General features: G+C 39.0%; 1 protein-coding gene across 1 annotated transcript; it reads left to right on the forward strand.

Moving 5' to 3' along the window:
- The first annotated feature begins 8,172 nt into the window (after positions 1-8,172).
- LOC147459591 (syntaxin-52-like) lies at positions 8,173-9,319 on the forward strand. The gene is made up of 4 exons (XM_086511616.1): positions 8,173-8,335; positions 8,382-8,502; positions 8,747-8,945; positions 9,032-9,319. The coding sequence occupies exons 1-4, from the start codon at positions 8,173-8,175 to the stop codon at positions 9,317-9,319; spliced, it is 771 nt and encodes a 256-aa protein (XP_086367742.1).
- The last annotated feature ends 7,630 nt before the right edge of the window (positions 9,320-16,949 follow it).

Here is a 16,949-nt window from a genome sequence, read left to right on the forward strand (position 1 = left end):
AAAGACGTGTGAGCCAAAAACCGATGCATCTAGTCAAAAAACCAAGAGCAAACAGAACAGCTAGAAAGCTAGAAAGACTAGGATGAAAGCATGTAGGGAACAAGAGAAAAAATCCCTAGCTAAGAAGCTTACCCAAGCTGAAGAGAAGATAAGACAACATAAGGAAAGGGTTGCACCTTCTCTTGCAAAGGAATCTCAACCTCCAATAGAACCATCAATGGAAAGTGAACCAAAAAATGCTAGCTCAGGAGGATCAGTGTTGGTCGAGAAGGTTAATGAGCATTTAGATGACCTCCTAAAACACTATGAAACATGGCTAGAAAATAACCAAACCAACGAACAGAGATGGATGACATATCCATACGTGGAACTAGAAAAGGACAGGCTTGAAATGTGCAAGAAAATGATTCAAAAAGCCCAAGCTTTATTAAACCACCAATTCAAAAGCCTGAGGGTGTGATCCCTGTCTCACCTACACCAGTAATACCACCAAACCAGGAACAAAAAGATCTAGATTCGAGTCAAGAGCATGGAAAAAATCTCAAGGACCCAACATTAGAGCCAAGAATAGTGTTGAATACCACGGATAACTCTTCCAAGGGATTTCACATAGCTATATATGACAATTGTAAAGACATGGATGGTCTTGATGAATTGTGGAAACAAGTCAGACAGGCCAATGAAGCAAGTGAGCTAAGTAAACGAGTAAACCAATTGGGTGATGTAAGAGGAATGTCTCTTCCACCAATAGAGGAATTTGAGGCTGGATCTCAAATGAACCTAGAAGTGGAATTGTATTGGGGAGACAAGGGATCTGTACAGTCTATGGACAGTCCACCCCATTCTCTAAGAACACTACCATCCTATACGGGAGAGTACGAGGCCAAGTCAGATGTTATTCCGGTCCCATCATAGAGACTGTATCCCAACAAGGTCATTGATTCAAAAGGGTTGATAGATATTCTATCTACCCCAGTCACTTGTACAATAACATTATCCGAGTTGCTCAGAATAAGACCAAACATGTGGGCTACTATGGGAGAATTCCTAGAGAAATTTGGTGTTAAAAAACCAATGACTCAAATCGAGCATGGGATCAAAGATCTTGAAATTCCTCAGCTAAACTCCAGGCCAGTGCCTTTAAACAAGGTAGTCAAGTATTATGAGGGAGAAGAGAGTAACACCACTCTTTCTTTAGAATTCCAAGGTGTAAAAACCATGGCAATCCTTGACAGCGGAGCTGGTGTTTTCATCGCAACAAAAGAGGTTTGAAAAACATGGGAAAAACCAGTAGTGAGGGCTACAAGGATGATATTGCACCTTGCAAACGGACAAAGAGAAAGGCCCATAGGATTGTTAGAAAAAGAAATTGTTACTTGTTGCAGAATTGAATATGATCAGACCTTTGCTATTGTTGAATTTGGCAAGAATAACAATTATAATATCATTTTAGGAAGACCATTCATGCGACAATTGAAAATGGTCCAAGATGGGGGTTATGACCATATCTACTTGAGAACTATGGAAACCAAGACAAAAATTAATTTGAAGGACCATAGTTATAGGGATGTGACAAGAACACCTATGGAGGAGTTCTATTCCACTACTGTAGTAGGATCCAGAACTTCCAGCATGGTTGGGTAAGCCTAAAGAATTGTGGATGTGTGGAGCTTCGCAATGCAAAAGCTTAAAGCTAGAGGGAGGCATCCTAGAAAGAGAAATTGATGATACGGATTACATCCCAGAACCCTTTCCTGAAGAAGAATTAGAGCCACTTGAATGGGAACACATCTTGGCTACTCTTGATGTGTGTGCTATTAAAGACGATCTAACAACAAAGTTTTGTGATGAAAACAGCTATGATGTTGTTCCTTATTTTACATCAAGTGTAATCCAAGAAAAATAAGACGAAGAATAAGGCAAGTTCTATGAATCTATAGAACACTTGGAGATTCAAGAAGATACCGTCAACGGATATCCAGACGACCCAGCAGATGACAAAAAAAAGAATTTAACTAATGCACGGTTTTATGATTGTCCAAATCAAAAACCCAAGAACCAATGTCACTACTACAAGAATAAAGTGCATCAAAAGTGGATTCCAAAATCTTTCATGGAAATGGAATTGCAACAACTACCCTCATATCTAGCTCCCATACATGAAGAAAAGACTCAGCCAAGAAGAGCACAGCCATGTCAACGAGCTACCAACTTTTGAATGAAGTGGATACAAAAGTCATCGCAAAAACAACAACCCAAGTGCAAGTAAACAGTCACTTTCCATAACCAGCTAAACCACAAAGGAAAAGTGCTAGAATTAAGCCTTGCTAATGACAACAATGATAGTGATGACTCTTATGACATTCCTTACCAGCAACTCAGGTCATCACAATCACTAGCAGCTTCCGTAACAACCCAAGAAGGCCAAAAGAAAAGTACAACAAGTCAGAACCAAAAAGTTCAACAAATTTGGATACCAAAGAGCCAACTTGGCCAAATGAAGGTATGGATCAAGAAGATGAAGATCTTTGATGAAAAAGCACAAGATCCAAAACCAAAAGGAAAACAATCGAAGTCTACAAGAGCATCTATGCAAATCCCAAAGTTGCAAGCTTTGGCAACTCAGATTTGGGTTTTAAAGAAGATGATTCAAGCACAAAGAGGCCAGGAATTTATTTAGATTCCAAAACAATTAAAGTACCAACTCTCAAAAGTCTGAATCTCGTCCTCAACCAAGAGTACAAAAGCTTAAGCAAAGACCGATGAAGACTCACACAAAGACAAGGTGGATCCCAAATAAGTCTCTTCAAACACAAACAAAGCAGGGAAAAGTATGGGTTCCCAAACGAGCAGCATCAACCAAAAAGCCACAAAGAAGTGGGTCCCAAAGGAAATCAACAAAACTAATGTTACTGCACCGCCATTTGAATTATTTCAATTTCTCCTACGGTTACAATACAGTTAGAAGAAAACCTACTTTGAGAATTAATGCCAAATAAAAAAACCAACCACCGAGCTATACTTCCAAAGAAGCATCAAACAGATAAGTAAGCCTTGAAAAAATCTCTACAACCTTCAATCAAGCAACCAACACATGAGCTTCAAAGGCCATCATATTGCTTAGAATAGGAAGGTGCACCAACAAATGCCAATAAGCAAATTGCTTATACCCACATCTTTCACAACATAAATCTTTTCCATGCATTGATTGTGTATGCATGATAGAACTACATTACAAGTCCTACATAGGCACAATCTTTGATTTCCCAAGTACAACACATACCCTTGGTGATACCCTGTCATCAAGGAGGACTCCAAATAGGAGGGGGGGAGGCATTCTACATGCGGACCTAATATATGAATATTAGAGGGAAATGTTTTGTGAGTAGTATTGAATTTTTGTGTTTGATTGTGACATTTTTTGACAAAATTCAGAGTATATGCCCTCATAGTAGAGTTACAAGAGGAGTACGGGGACAAAATTCATATATGAGCCCCTAGCGACATGTGTACATTGTACATAGAATTTAGAATTATATTATAATGATTTTGCTTTTTGAGTTGAGTTGATTTTTGGTTTTATTTAGTCGTTTTTTGAGATGTAAAAAAAAAGCAAGAAAAATCCATAATCCAAATGAAGAAAAGACTGAAGAGGTGTCAAGCCGTACAACGCAAAGAAGGTCCAAGAAAATAATGACACTTCACGGCGTATGTCTCAAAAGACACATGCACAAGGCTATGATGTCAGTGGTGGATGGACTACAAGGACAAAGAAAGTTGGTGATGCAACTAAAAGAAAGCACCCATCAAGTGTACAGTTGACTATCAAACACTTCACACGACAACAAGGTCATATACAGGAGTAGATCTTTATACTATAAATCTTCTATCTTGTATGTGACTTAATGAAGCCTAGAAAACAAAGCGACTAACAGTACTGACAAAAGAAAAAGGGGTAGAAATGACAATTTAGTCAACTCTTGTGATAGATGTCTGCAAGAGAAACCAAGGGTCAAGCCAAACTATGGTCATCATCATAAGTTCTACATGTGTTTGGTAGCCAGAAGATGCTAGAGATGGCCATCAATCATCTTCAGACTAACATACAGAAAAGTGGCAAATACAAGTCCAAATCAAGCCAAATTTTGTCAAGAGGCTACAAATAGAGATTACAAGCTAAGGTTTTTTTTTTTAAATTAAAAAAACCTAGCTAGCCAAAGATGATTTTTTTTCAAATCTGAAGCCATGATAGCCATCTACATACCTTGTACATAATGTATATGAATTTTGGGGAAAAATTGAAATTGGTAGCTAATCGATGGTCATCTATCATGAATGATGTCAGATAAATCCTTTTTGATGCAAGCTACTAACTTGGGGAGTTAAGTGGGGTTTGTCGGGCTAAAATTAAGTCGTGTATCAAGAAGCAATATAATAATTTACACAATACACAAAAGCTAACAGTGGCAAATGCAACTTTGATCACCTTGATGCAGGAACAAAGGAGTCACCAATGAAGAAGAGTAGACACGGAAGTAATCAGAGGATCTCAAAATATTTTCCTTGATCAGGCGGATTGAATGTTGGACATTAGTTATAAACCTCAAATGAGAAAAAATTATCTCCCACATTTGACATGACAGACAAACTTTGCATCGGAGTGCAACTTGGCCTAAAGAAGTTGCAGATTATAGAAGTTGTTTCTACGAAGGAGAAAGACTCAGAATTGACAGATTTGCTGGAGCAAGTGATGGATGGAGCTTTCTCTATCCATGATGATAAGAGTCAAGTTGCACGAGACTGGGTTCTTTCTATTTTTAGAATCTGGAAACAGACATGTAATGGCAGAAATAGATGCTTCATCTGAGCATGGTATGAAGAACATGAAGTCCGTCATCAATTATGATTTTCGTGAATCATGTGACGACTATGTACATCCAATTGGACGAACATAACGAACTCATAAATACTTTCTTTACATCAGCAAAGTGACAACAAAGACTGCACCGACATCGACAACCAGATCATGTTAGGGACGACATGAATGTGAAGGGGGATTGTGTTGACGGCTAGGTCAACAACACGGCATAACTCAACGAAGCCTTATTCTCTGAGAGTTATGGAATGCTACGGATTATGGTCATAAACATCATTTGTAATAAGTAGGTAATCTAGTTGCAGAAGCCGGGGTGCAATGCTACTTCCAGATTGTAAATACCAAGCCATTTGACCCTTTAAACTCTATTTTAGGTTTAACCTAAGGTGACCTTAGTATATAAGCTACTTAGGTCATTTTGTAAAAAGAACTTTATCATAGTCATAAGTTTTAAGCTGCCATCGACTATGTGTGAGAGAGGAAGAGAGAGAGAGAGAGTGTTAGCTTCATCCTGGCTCTACTCCCCGCTCACTCAGCACATTGGAGAACCGACAACACCATCGTGCTAGCCTTGGTAAGAGCTACACGACAAAGCCAAACATTCCTCGCGGAATGGAGAATATGTGCTCGTGCATCTACGAGCTATTTGCGGCTCTAAGTATATCAAATGATGTCTATTTTTTGCCTGCAAGTAGTCTTTAGAATCATAGCAACATAAGCTACGCATAGATACTCATAGATTTAAGTTTTGGGCACTTCCAAAATTCTATACGCGTTTTTAGCAGATGGGTTTAGAGCTAGGATATTGAGTGTAGAGGCTTAGGGACATGTGTATCCTAGTGAGGGGATGGTGTTCCTTAAGTTTCATATGATTCTGGTTTGATTTAGTGAGTTTCCTTCTATTTGTGTGTATGTGGGTAGGTGGTGTAGTTGAGAGCAGTTAGACTCTAGATTGTGATTTAGTTGGCCTCCAGAGTGTTTTATGTCTAGAATGGTCTGAGCCTAACAAGCTAAAGAGATTTCCTCCATGTGCCTATCGTGTCATCTATGTCCTCGATTGACATTATGTTGATCTAGGTTGTGTTGCATGCACTTTATGGGTGGTGTGATTCGTTCATGCAACACTTGCTTTTGAGCATTATGAGCAGGTCTTGAAGAACAATCAAGCAAAGGCAAATGAGAATTGAAGGCCAAAGACATCAAGAAGGGTGACACGGTGCTTTGTTACAATGGTAAGCTTGATAGCACTTTTCAAAAAGTTTCAAATCAAGTGGCAAGATCCTTGCTTGGTCTTAAACAGGTTTCCAAATGGCACATACCAGCTTGTTGGCTTGGATTGAGGAATCCCAATCCTCGAGCGAGTATTTCCGAGCGGACAAGAAACCGAGCGAGCATAAGCAATGAAAAAGATTAGATCAAGATCTCAATAGTTACTCTATTGAGTATAGTGTAGCAAAGTAGCCATGTTGCATCTCAAATAGTTTCAAACAAAAGAGCCATACTCTTCCTTTAATGTGTTCACGCACATTAAAATAGTCTCAAACAAAAGAGCCATACTGTTCCTTTAATGTGTTCACACACACATTGATACACACTCATATCTTGCTTCTGTACCATCTTACTAAGCACATTCCAAAACTCTATTTGTGCAAACTTATTCTCCATGGTAAATTCACATGTTGCAATTGTCATAAGTTCATGCACAAAAAGATCAAAAGATGGTAACTCAAATGCCACATGTCCATCATAATGTGTAGGTAGCTCTTGAACTTGAATGATATCCTTTGCTTTCTTGAGTGCCATGTGTACGTTGTGAAGGCATTGCATGTAGTATACCAACTACTCTGGAGAGACCATCGGACTATTACTAGTGTGTCCTTCATTCCAATGCCTTGTGTGCTTTCAATAGCAATGCGAACCTTCTAGAATTGACATTGGCCATGATTGAAAAGGAGGATCTGTTCACCACTAGCAAGTTCAGTAGCCTTTATCTTCACCTGCTCTCCCATTAGAGTTAACTAGTATGGCCGGACACCTCCGTCGGCCTCTCTCTCTCTCTCTCTCTCTCTCTCTCTCTCTCTCTCTCTCTCTCTCTCTCTCTCTCTCTCTCTCTCTCTCTCTCTCTCTCTTGCAGTGCTCAATGTCGTCATGTCCAAGCGGCCGCAAAATTGCACTATGGAGCCCTGCATGTGCATCGCAAATGGAGATGATAATGACGGGGTTGTCACTGCCAGCCTGAAGCTGATGGTCATTCGTACATGCGCGTCTCATGATGAAAGCATTGGGCACAAACGCTTGCACACACATACACAAAGAGGTAGCACACAGGTTGAAACTCTCTCTCTCTCTCTCATATTGGAGAGAGAAAGCTGTGGAACTATAGCAAGTCAAGTGAAATGGCTATGGAATCTTTGCAAGGCGATATGCAATAAGAGGAGCACTTGAATGAGCACGCATGAGCAGCTATGCAAGAATTCAAAGCAAGCAACGTCCCGACCACACTTTCAAAAAAGGCCTTTGTGACTTCACCCGACCGCATTACAATAAGAACGTTGTCTAGAGGAATGTGAGAAGTATCATTGTTTCTGTGCATACTTCTAGTTAAATATTTGAATCCTTTAGGAATGGTTTTGTGTGGTTATTCATGGAATATGTTTCAAAGAATTACTTGAAAGCTGCATAGGGAACTTACTTGTCAGGATCTTCTCCTCGGGGAAGGTGAGGTGACTTAGAAGACTCATTGGAAGATGGATTATGGAGAAGGTGCCAATTCAAATTGTCAGAGCTACTGAGCTTTGGCCAACAATGTTGTCATGCACAAAAGGATAAAGAAAAATGTAGACAAAGCGTGTGGACTCTGGGCCAAATCCATCATTGACTTTCACGACATGCTAACTAAATTTTTTTGCGCAACAAAAAAACGCATTCCACCATGACATCTTCTAGTTTTGCTTGAAATGAGGCACTACACGAATAAGCGACTTCATCTTTTGAAAGTCACGCATTTGTCTATCAGGTGCCCCAAAATTTCGTCCTATCATAAACATTTTTTTGAGCTAACTTACATAGAGATTCAACCAAATAAATTGTTTCCATCATCCATGCAGCAGGGGTGGCAATGGCGTTGGGTGGCTGAATGGTTTCAACAGTGGCGGTGGGAACTGAAGTTCACATCAGTTGGTGGCTTCCGTCTATAGGGTTGTCGCCGAATCATCATCGTCTTCTGAGGCGGCAGGGAAGACAACATGGTCAATTGCTGAGCAAAGGCTTCTAATGGAGCAATAAATGCTTCCATAATGGCGGTGTTAACTTCAACTGCAACCGATTTGATCGGGTTGGCTGTAGGGATGCCGGGAGTCCCATCTGCAGTTGCGGCATGGGATGGTCAGGAGCAGGCAGAGGCTTGCCATGGTTGGAATTGCGTGCAACAGGCTGTGCTTGAGCGGATGGGCACACCATGTTTTCAGCTGGCTTGGGACCGCTCTTCCTTTGCACGTCATTGTAGGGTCATATATGATGGCACTGAATGATTCATGGATCCAAGAGTTAGAAGATGCAGTCTGGCTTGCAGAGGATATAGCAGCCTGGATTGCAGAGCGCAACTCCGTAGCCCCCGTTGGAAGTGGGTCCCGTGCTGCTAACAATTCCCGTCTCGTTTTTGCCACAAGCTAGTAATACATTGCTCTCTTTGACCTCCTATGCTCACTCAGTCATCTCTTAGTGATATTGCATGTTTGTTCTTTTGAAACTTTGTGTTGTGGTTGTCTGTGAATCCAAAATTGCCTCACTTACTAATGGATCCCTTAAAGTTGTCCATGTGCTCAATGGCACTTTGATCGTATATGATTGCTTGTTGTGTCTTGACTGCAGATGGAATATCACCACGCTTGGTACCCACCTTGACAGCCTTCAGTACCTCTTGAGCAATCCTTCTCTCACCAAATCTTTGAATGAAAAGGAATTAAGCAAACAACAAGACAGATTTCAGAGTCTTCATTCTAGGATGAATCAGATGTCAAACAGCCTAAATTCCTCCCAAGCTTCTAACAGGATTAATCTATTGGGTCAGGTTGGGAGAAGGGAACCTAAAGAGAACAATAGAACAACAGGCTTAGATAACTATGGAATTGCTTGGCTTCAATGACAGTCTGACAGATCATGCGGGAGAAAGATGATGACCTTTTGAGTCATGAAGAGACAGTGACAAGCACAAAAAACATTGCCTTGGCTGTAAATGAAATGCTGGATTTGCACACAAAGCTTTTGGATAATTTAGATGACGACACAGACAAAACAAATACACAATTGAACGCTATGCAGAGGAGGCTAGGCGTACTGGGGCAGAAGACAAGCAATGGGCGTTCAATTATGTCCCTCATCTTGATGGTTCTTTTGATTGTAATACTAGCCCTTGTCATAATTGCGTTGATCCGATATTTGTGAGGTATGCTAACCCTCATCATAATTGTGCTGATCGGGTACTGTGTGAGGTGTCTTTGTGCGAGCAAAGGATTGATGGTGAGGTTTTCAGTATGTGGCCCTTTGGAATTCACAAGCTGTTGCTGACTTCTAAAGTGACTGCTGGCAAAAAAAAAAATGGTTTGACAAATAAGTAATGCATGTAATCACCATGTCTCATGATTCTATCAAAGCCCCCTCAACATTGACCATGGTCGGTGATTCAAAAGGAAGCTGTAACATAGCGTGTGTGTATGCTATGGGTAATTTCTTGTTTGGAGGACCACCTTTTATCAAGGTTGAACTAATTTTTGCCTTCTGTGTAAGCAAAGATTGGTATCTAGTTTGTTAATACTGAATACCCAGCAAAACATGAGACGTCTTATTTTGTGATGTTTGTCTTGAATTAGAGTAACGGATTAGTTTTTTCTTGAGAGAGAGAGAGAGAGAGAGAGAGAGAGAGAGAGAGAGAGAGAGAGAGAGAGAGAGAGAGAGAGAGAGAGAGAGAGAGAGAGAGAGTTATTTCATGCACCATGTGGGGTGCCTGACATTTTCTAAAAATAAGAGGGAGAGAGAGAGAGTTATTTCATGCACCATGTGGGGTGCCTGACATTTTCTAAAAATAAGAGGGAGAGGGAGAGTCAACGGGCATTTTTGAAATCGAAAAGGACATGATATTAAGCTGAGACACATTTTTCCCAAACACCTAGGATGATGCCTTTCTAGAAAATTCTAGGTATATAACTCTATAAATTTTTGTTGTTGTTTTTGTAAATTGATTAAAAAATTCCTATATTGGTCAATTGAGGAAAAACATGATTTTATTGTAACAAAAGAAGCCTTTCATAATTAGTTATGGTGTTTGTCAGTGATGTGTCGTGTAAGAAGGGTGTCTTTGTATGAAGATCACAACCTTGTAGAGTATAGATAGGACAAGAAGACATGGAAAAGATGATTGGTGTATAAATGAACTAATGAGGTGCAATAAATTGCTATCAAATTGATGCGTCTAAGATGAGGAAGGATTCACATGCTCTCAAGTATAAAAAATGACAATCAAGAACCAAAGTACTAGACATAGGAGCACTACAAATGACCTTACAAAAAGAAACTTACGATGACTTGAACATTAAGTACAGGGCTAGAGCTCTTATTATTCTATCAATCTTACTTTATGCTCAAACATGTGAAGCCCAAGCGAGCCTAAGATAGAAGATAATATTTTCAAATATTGTGTTTATTTTCTTAAAAGTAAACGTTGATGTTTTGGAATTTAGGAGGTAGTCTATTCATCGATAACCCTTTTTGTTGTGGTGCATGAATATATAGCAAATGATAAATAATCTATTGACGATAAAATTTACTATATCGTTTCCAAACACTTGCTCGGGCTTGTCCTTGCTCGGAAAAAATCGCTCAGTGCATGGTAACACTCGCTTGGATTATACCCCACATAAATCACATGTGAATTGCTACATGTTGAAGAAGTATATTGCAAGTTTGATGACTGTAATTGAGAATAAGCCTTCTTTTGAGGAATTTTTTGGTCATTGGACTAATTATGAAGATGCAATGAAGACTCCATCATGTGGTTTACAGGATATCTTTTGTGTTGTTGATCATGAATGATCTAGTAGGTTGGGGCGTGGCAAACTATGTTGGACGCATTTTTGACACCCCATTTTTAGTAAATTTGTACATATGGACATGGCTCCCAATGCCAAAAGGGTGTGTGGTGGATTTAGTTTTTTGGTGTTTTTAATCTTTCTTTAGCAAGGACATGTACATGCATGGCAAGTCACTAGTATAGCGCCAGCTATCGGGCTACTATAAGTACCCGGGAGTGAGTTTGTTTAAGTGAGATTTGTATATAACTAAAATTCCTTACAAACTTAAAAATTTCAGCAAAACTCTAGAAATTTGAAGGTTTTAGCTCGTTGTGCCTCCTTGATGGTTTTTGATGCAATGTTTTTCCCATGCCTGCCTACTCTACACGTAGTCGTGTTGGAATACCTCTTTGTTCGTGTCAATTTTGCATGTAATGGTGTGTAGATTCATTTTTTTTCATCTTTGGATTTCTTTCCATTCATTTTTTAAAATTTTTCTCAAGCTTTAAATTGCCTCACTTGGAGTTTTACTCTTCAAGTTACGATTAGTTCGCTGCAGGGTTATGGCTATGGAAAATTGTGTGCAGACAGATTGGGAGGGCATGTATCTATGAATTGTGGAATTGATGTTTGTGTTGTGGGTTTGTAATGTTCAATTGTCATAGTGGAGGCTCCTGTATTCATATTCATTGGTTAGCGTGTTCCATAAATCCATGCTTTGTAAAGGTTTTGCTCCTTTGTGCTATGGTCCTTTGGGTGGGTGTGTGCTGGTAAATCCCAAGGGAGCATAGGCCTTTTGGTTGGGGTTTACTAAGAGTTGTTTTGTTATACTTTTTATTACTGAGATTGAGGTTTGAATGCTCTTGGGCTATAAAGCTATAGAGATGTCCCACTTTTCCTTTTGCCCAACAACGTAAGTTTCTCATGATGAAAGTGTGATTTTAATTGTGCTAGCTACAACCTGATATTATTCCCTATGCACCATACATGCACCAAAACTGATTTTCAACCTTAGGAATAGGTAGAGCACGTCTAGAGAAATCTATAGAGTGCTTCAACTACAAAAGCTGACTGACCTAAACTAGGTTGTTCATCTTAGACGTGAACTTTTTCGAGTGTCAAAAATGACATTTGAGTACACGCGAGTGTTAAGGGTATTGTGCTCATGCTAGGCATAAAGTTTCCTTGTTTTTCGAGACTCGTAGTAGGTATACCAAATCATTGGAACAAGCTTGAAGTAAGGAAAGTAGCTTTTGATGTCTGACACACATTTGAGACTGAGATAGGTAGGAACGGATTAGACTTGGGTTTTTCAAGAGATTAGCTATCTCTTGTAGCCTCCATGCACTAGTCCGGTCAGCTACGTCCCATGGATTGATAAAATTTGGGTCAGTATGTCCTAGGATTGATATTTTATGTCTATGGTTCTCGCTTTGCTGACATCAATATGTGAGGCTTGGTAGAGGGCTGACATTTTGGCACCATTGCCGAGGATGAGGAAACCTAGACTAGAAAAAACCCAAAATATTTACTTAAATTTTCATTATTTTTTCTAGTTTTGGTTAGAGTAATACCTTTCTCACTTTATCAAGGTTGAAAGGTGCTTGAGAGTAGGGATACTCAGTAAGGACCTCACAAAATTTAGTTTAGTAGGTCTGATTAGGTAGAGGGTCCTTGAGACGAGCTAGTGGTCGGTCACCTAAGTAGAGAGTAGGGATTTCAGTCAGAAGGTTGATTTTTTTACCTTTTGTTCTTTTTTTCCATGTTCAGTAGGAGTAGGGTAAGTAGAAAACCATCAAGATTGCATCTGATCTAAGGTGCATTGAAGAAAACCAGAAAATTATCAAATCTATCTTAGGCGCATTGAAGATAGACTGAGGGTTTCTAAGATTGACATCGTACAATTGAACTTGTGAGGTGGTATACCAACTTGATTAGACCACTCCTCTTGATTTTGGGAACATTTGGATCACTAAAACACTTGGTCAAGCACAAAAACTGGAAAAAAATACACACTTTAAAAAATTTCACATGGAAAACCCAAATCATGCTAAAAATTGAAACCAGGGTGTGGATAAATCCTAAAACTTGTGGGACAAGTAATCTGTGGAGGAAAAGATGAAAAATATGTAAATCTAGAAGAGATTTATCTTAGGCGAACAGAAGATACAAAACTCTCAAGAGAGCATATTTTAACAAATTTTCAACCCATAGAGTCTAATCATACCATAATATAGCTCTTGAGAAAGTTTCATCATGTTTGGAGTTGTGTAAGGATACAAACACCAAGAGAATTGGAAAACCAAGCCATGGGATAAAAAATAGTGATAAAAACATTGGTAAATTGTCCAAACTTTGTGAAACTCATTGTACAAGCTTGAGATCACATGAAGAATCCACTCCAAGTCATACTAGCCAAAAATATGTTGAAATAGAAAAGATTTATCTTAGGCGCATCAAAGAAAAATCTCCCACCAGAAAAGCAAATTTGTCATTTTGACACCAGGATTGACTTTGGCAAACTATGGAGACCCCAATTGTGTGATAAAATTTTAGATAGACCCTACAGATAGGTATAGCCATCTTAGGAATGCCTAAGATAAACCTGAGCAGAATTTTACCTTTTTTGCACATAAGGTCTATTGGGCACTGGAACAAAATAACTTTTGTATATTTTGTGACTTAGAATTGCAAATTGAAGAAGCACATTTGACTTTAAATGTTGTTGTGTAGGGAATTGCGACTTTGTGAAGACAAGAGAGCAAGCAGCAAAATCATTGCGTTTAAAACCAAAGACAACCTTCCAAGTTTGTTCTATCAGTTCAATTAAGTTTTGTAAATCCATATATGAACCTAGCATCTGGTAGAGTTTTGGGAAACTCGATTGACTTAGGAGAGAATAGGAGTAGAGCATCTAGAGAGAGAGCGTAAATCAAGGAAGACCATTAGAAATTATAGCAGAAGAAGTGTCACACACTTACTCTGATTCATGTTCAATTATGTCTTCTTTTTTAACTCAATCTGGAACTGGAACCTCTCTCAAGTTCAAGCACATCTTGAATTTTTTCAATAACAACAAGTATGAAGCCCTTATTTATTTGGACCCAAATGAGGATTTTACAATGAGGATAGATGACCCTACCATTGATTTTTAAGAGGAGGTTAGGGAAAACAAACAAACAAGACAACCTGTATGTAGACCAAAATGGATTACAATATTGCAAAATAAAACACCCCGATTTAGTGAATAAATGGGAATTAGAGATTGATACTCTAATACCAAATAAGTCTATAAAGGAGGGACCTCCGGTGTTAGAGTTAGAAGGGTATGAGTTAATAGATGCTAAACCATTGAAACACATCCCCAGTGATAACCCAAGACTTGGAGTTTATTGCTGGGAAGAAAACAATATTAAGGATTTGGTATGGACTATCCATGCCAGATTAACTGACACCCTTGAAAATTGTGTACATTTTCAAAATCAAGGAAAATGGATTAGCAAAAATTCTCGCTCATCTCTTTAGGGATTGTTACAACAATAATTTTGTCATGATGACTCCAAAGGAGATTGAAAAAACCAAGTACCAAGGATACTCAATCCGTGAAGTGATCATGGAAACCGTACAGGAAACCAATCGGGATATGGATCCAAATGCTAGAACTTATGATAGAATAACCAACCAATGAGGAAGTGCGGCAAGGAGTAGCCACCTCAATGATTCCAACAGAGAAAGAAAGAAAGGAACCACCTATAACAAGGGAAGAATAAGTGACATGAGGACGAGAAGAGGTCCACATGAGTCACACTTACCAAACAACTAGTTTGAGGGATTGATGGGAGAAACACCGGCTAGATGAGAGAGAGTGGGTGTTGAACACTTGATTGTAGAGTCAAACTAGCAAATTTCCAAAAGTGGGTTAAAACATATAGCAGGACGGGTGACACATATGACCATTTGGACAGCTTCCGACAGGTTTTGAGAGCTGAGCCCATAACCAATTTCCATACACAATTTGAGGGATTGGGGATGACCTTGGAGGGTAAAGCCTTGACTTGGTTCTAGACCATACCTCATGGATCAATAACTGATTTTTTGACTTTGGCTATAAGATTTGTCGCTACATGCTCTAAAATGGGCATAAAGCATAGTACTGTGTCACAAATATATAGTTTCAAACATAAACAAAGAGAAATTGTCAGAAGTAGCATGAGCCAAATGAGACAGTACATTGACAGATGCCCAAAGTTGGAGATTCCAACCGAGGAAAGACTAGTCTCACTGTTTCTAGAGGGGCTATTAAAAAAATATTTGCATGCTATTTTGTATAGAAAAAAACACATGACATTAGAAGCATGCAGTTTAGATGCAATAGACTTGAGAGATAATTGTGAGATCTTCAATGAGGAAAGCAAAGCTAAAGATACTTAGAGCCAGCAAAACACATCCATTGTGCCTACACAAGTAGGATCAACAGATATAGCTTCTACCAATGCGATAGAGGACATGCTTAAATGCATAAATGATATGGAATGCCAATGCAAGACCCAATGTAGGGATAAAATTAGAGACAACCTATGGGACAACAAAGGAAATTAAAATGATGCAGTATTGAAGGGAAATTGAAAAATCGTGATACAAATGAGTGCTACTACAAGCCAAAATATGATGAAATTTTCGAGTAGGTGCGAATGAGGCCACAGGGGCAACCCATGTATAGATACACACCCAATATGGCACCCATGCAGCAACGATCACCCATGAATGTGGAGCAACCACAACCAGTATTAGGTCGTCAACCTCCACTTCCAAGGGATAGATCTCTACTGATCAAGAACATGGTGTCTGAGGAACAAACAAAGGAACAAGTGCTAGTACCCATTACTCCATATCTTGAGACTAGTTTGATAAAAATGGGGATAGAAGAATAGTGGTATAACCAACCTAATCTAGCTCAATAACAATGGGGATAGAAGAGAGTGGTATAACCAACCTAATCTAGTCCTTATCTAGCCGATGTGCCAATCACCTACAATACCTGTTTATTTTATTGCAAACCAAGGGGAGAGACATGCCAATGCCCAAACCAAAGAGTGAAAATTATCACAATTGTGGAGCGGATTACCATTGGAAAAATGATTGTCCTGAACTGGATAAGAATGTGAGACCTTTACAAGCATATTGTGGAGTGTGTGGACACAAAGGTGGACAGTTTCTTGAGGACTACTGCAGGAATCCAACAAAAAAAGGGAAAACTCTCTTAAATATAGTTCAAGTGGTGCCAATTAGTTCATTAGAAGGGGAATTGATAATTCCAATTTAAGTGATGTCTAGAGCACAAACCACACAAAACCAACAAAAAACACGAATGGATCGGATAAAATGTAGCAATTCCTCCAAAAACTCGAGGAAAGAAAGATGCAAAAGATATGAACTCAAGAGACAAAAACAACAAAAGAAGATTGAGGGGAAGATACGAAAGGAGACAGAAGAAAAAATCCAGACTCCTTTTATAGATTTTAAGGAACTTGAACCAAAATCGACTGGATTTTTTTTGGTTGATAAAATTTATGAACCAATCAGTGCAGCTTTTCAAGCTGGACTAAAAGTCGAACAAACGCTAGAAAACCAATGAAAAACCTATCGAACACCTGAAATGGAAGCAACTAAATTAGAGGCTTAGAAAAACTTGGTGCAAATCACACAAGCCTTGATGGAAAAACAAAATCCTCAGCAAGATGATATAGGAGAACCAAAAGTAGTTGAGACCAAAGTCCTAAGAGAAAAATCTCCAAAAATAAAAGGTCAAAAAATTGGGAAAATGAGGAAGTACAACCACATAAAATTGGAAGTTCTTGATAGTGAAGAAGGATGGGATAGAGTTTTGATAGTTGAAGATGAGTGGCCAAACTATCTGTGGAAATGAGTTAGGGAAGCAAAAAATGGAATCTTGACTCTAAAATCAACACCAATAGAAGAAGTTCCGTTTGATAGATCATCCATGAAAC

The sequence above is a fragment of the Adiantum capillus-veneris genome, chromosome 4, assembly GCF_014529385.1.
Source record: "Adiantum capillus-veneris isolate H3 chromosome 4, ASM1452938v2, whole genome shotgun sequence".
Classification (NCBI taxonomy): Eukaryota; Viridiplantae; Streptophyta; class Polypodiopsida; order Polypodiales; family Pteridaceae; genus Adiantum; species Adiantum capillus-veneris.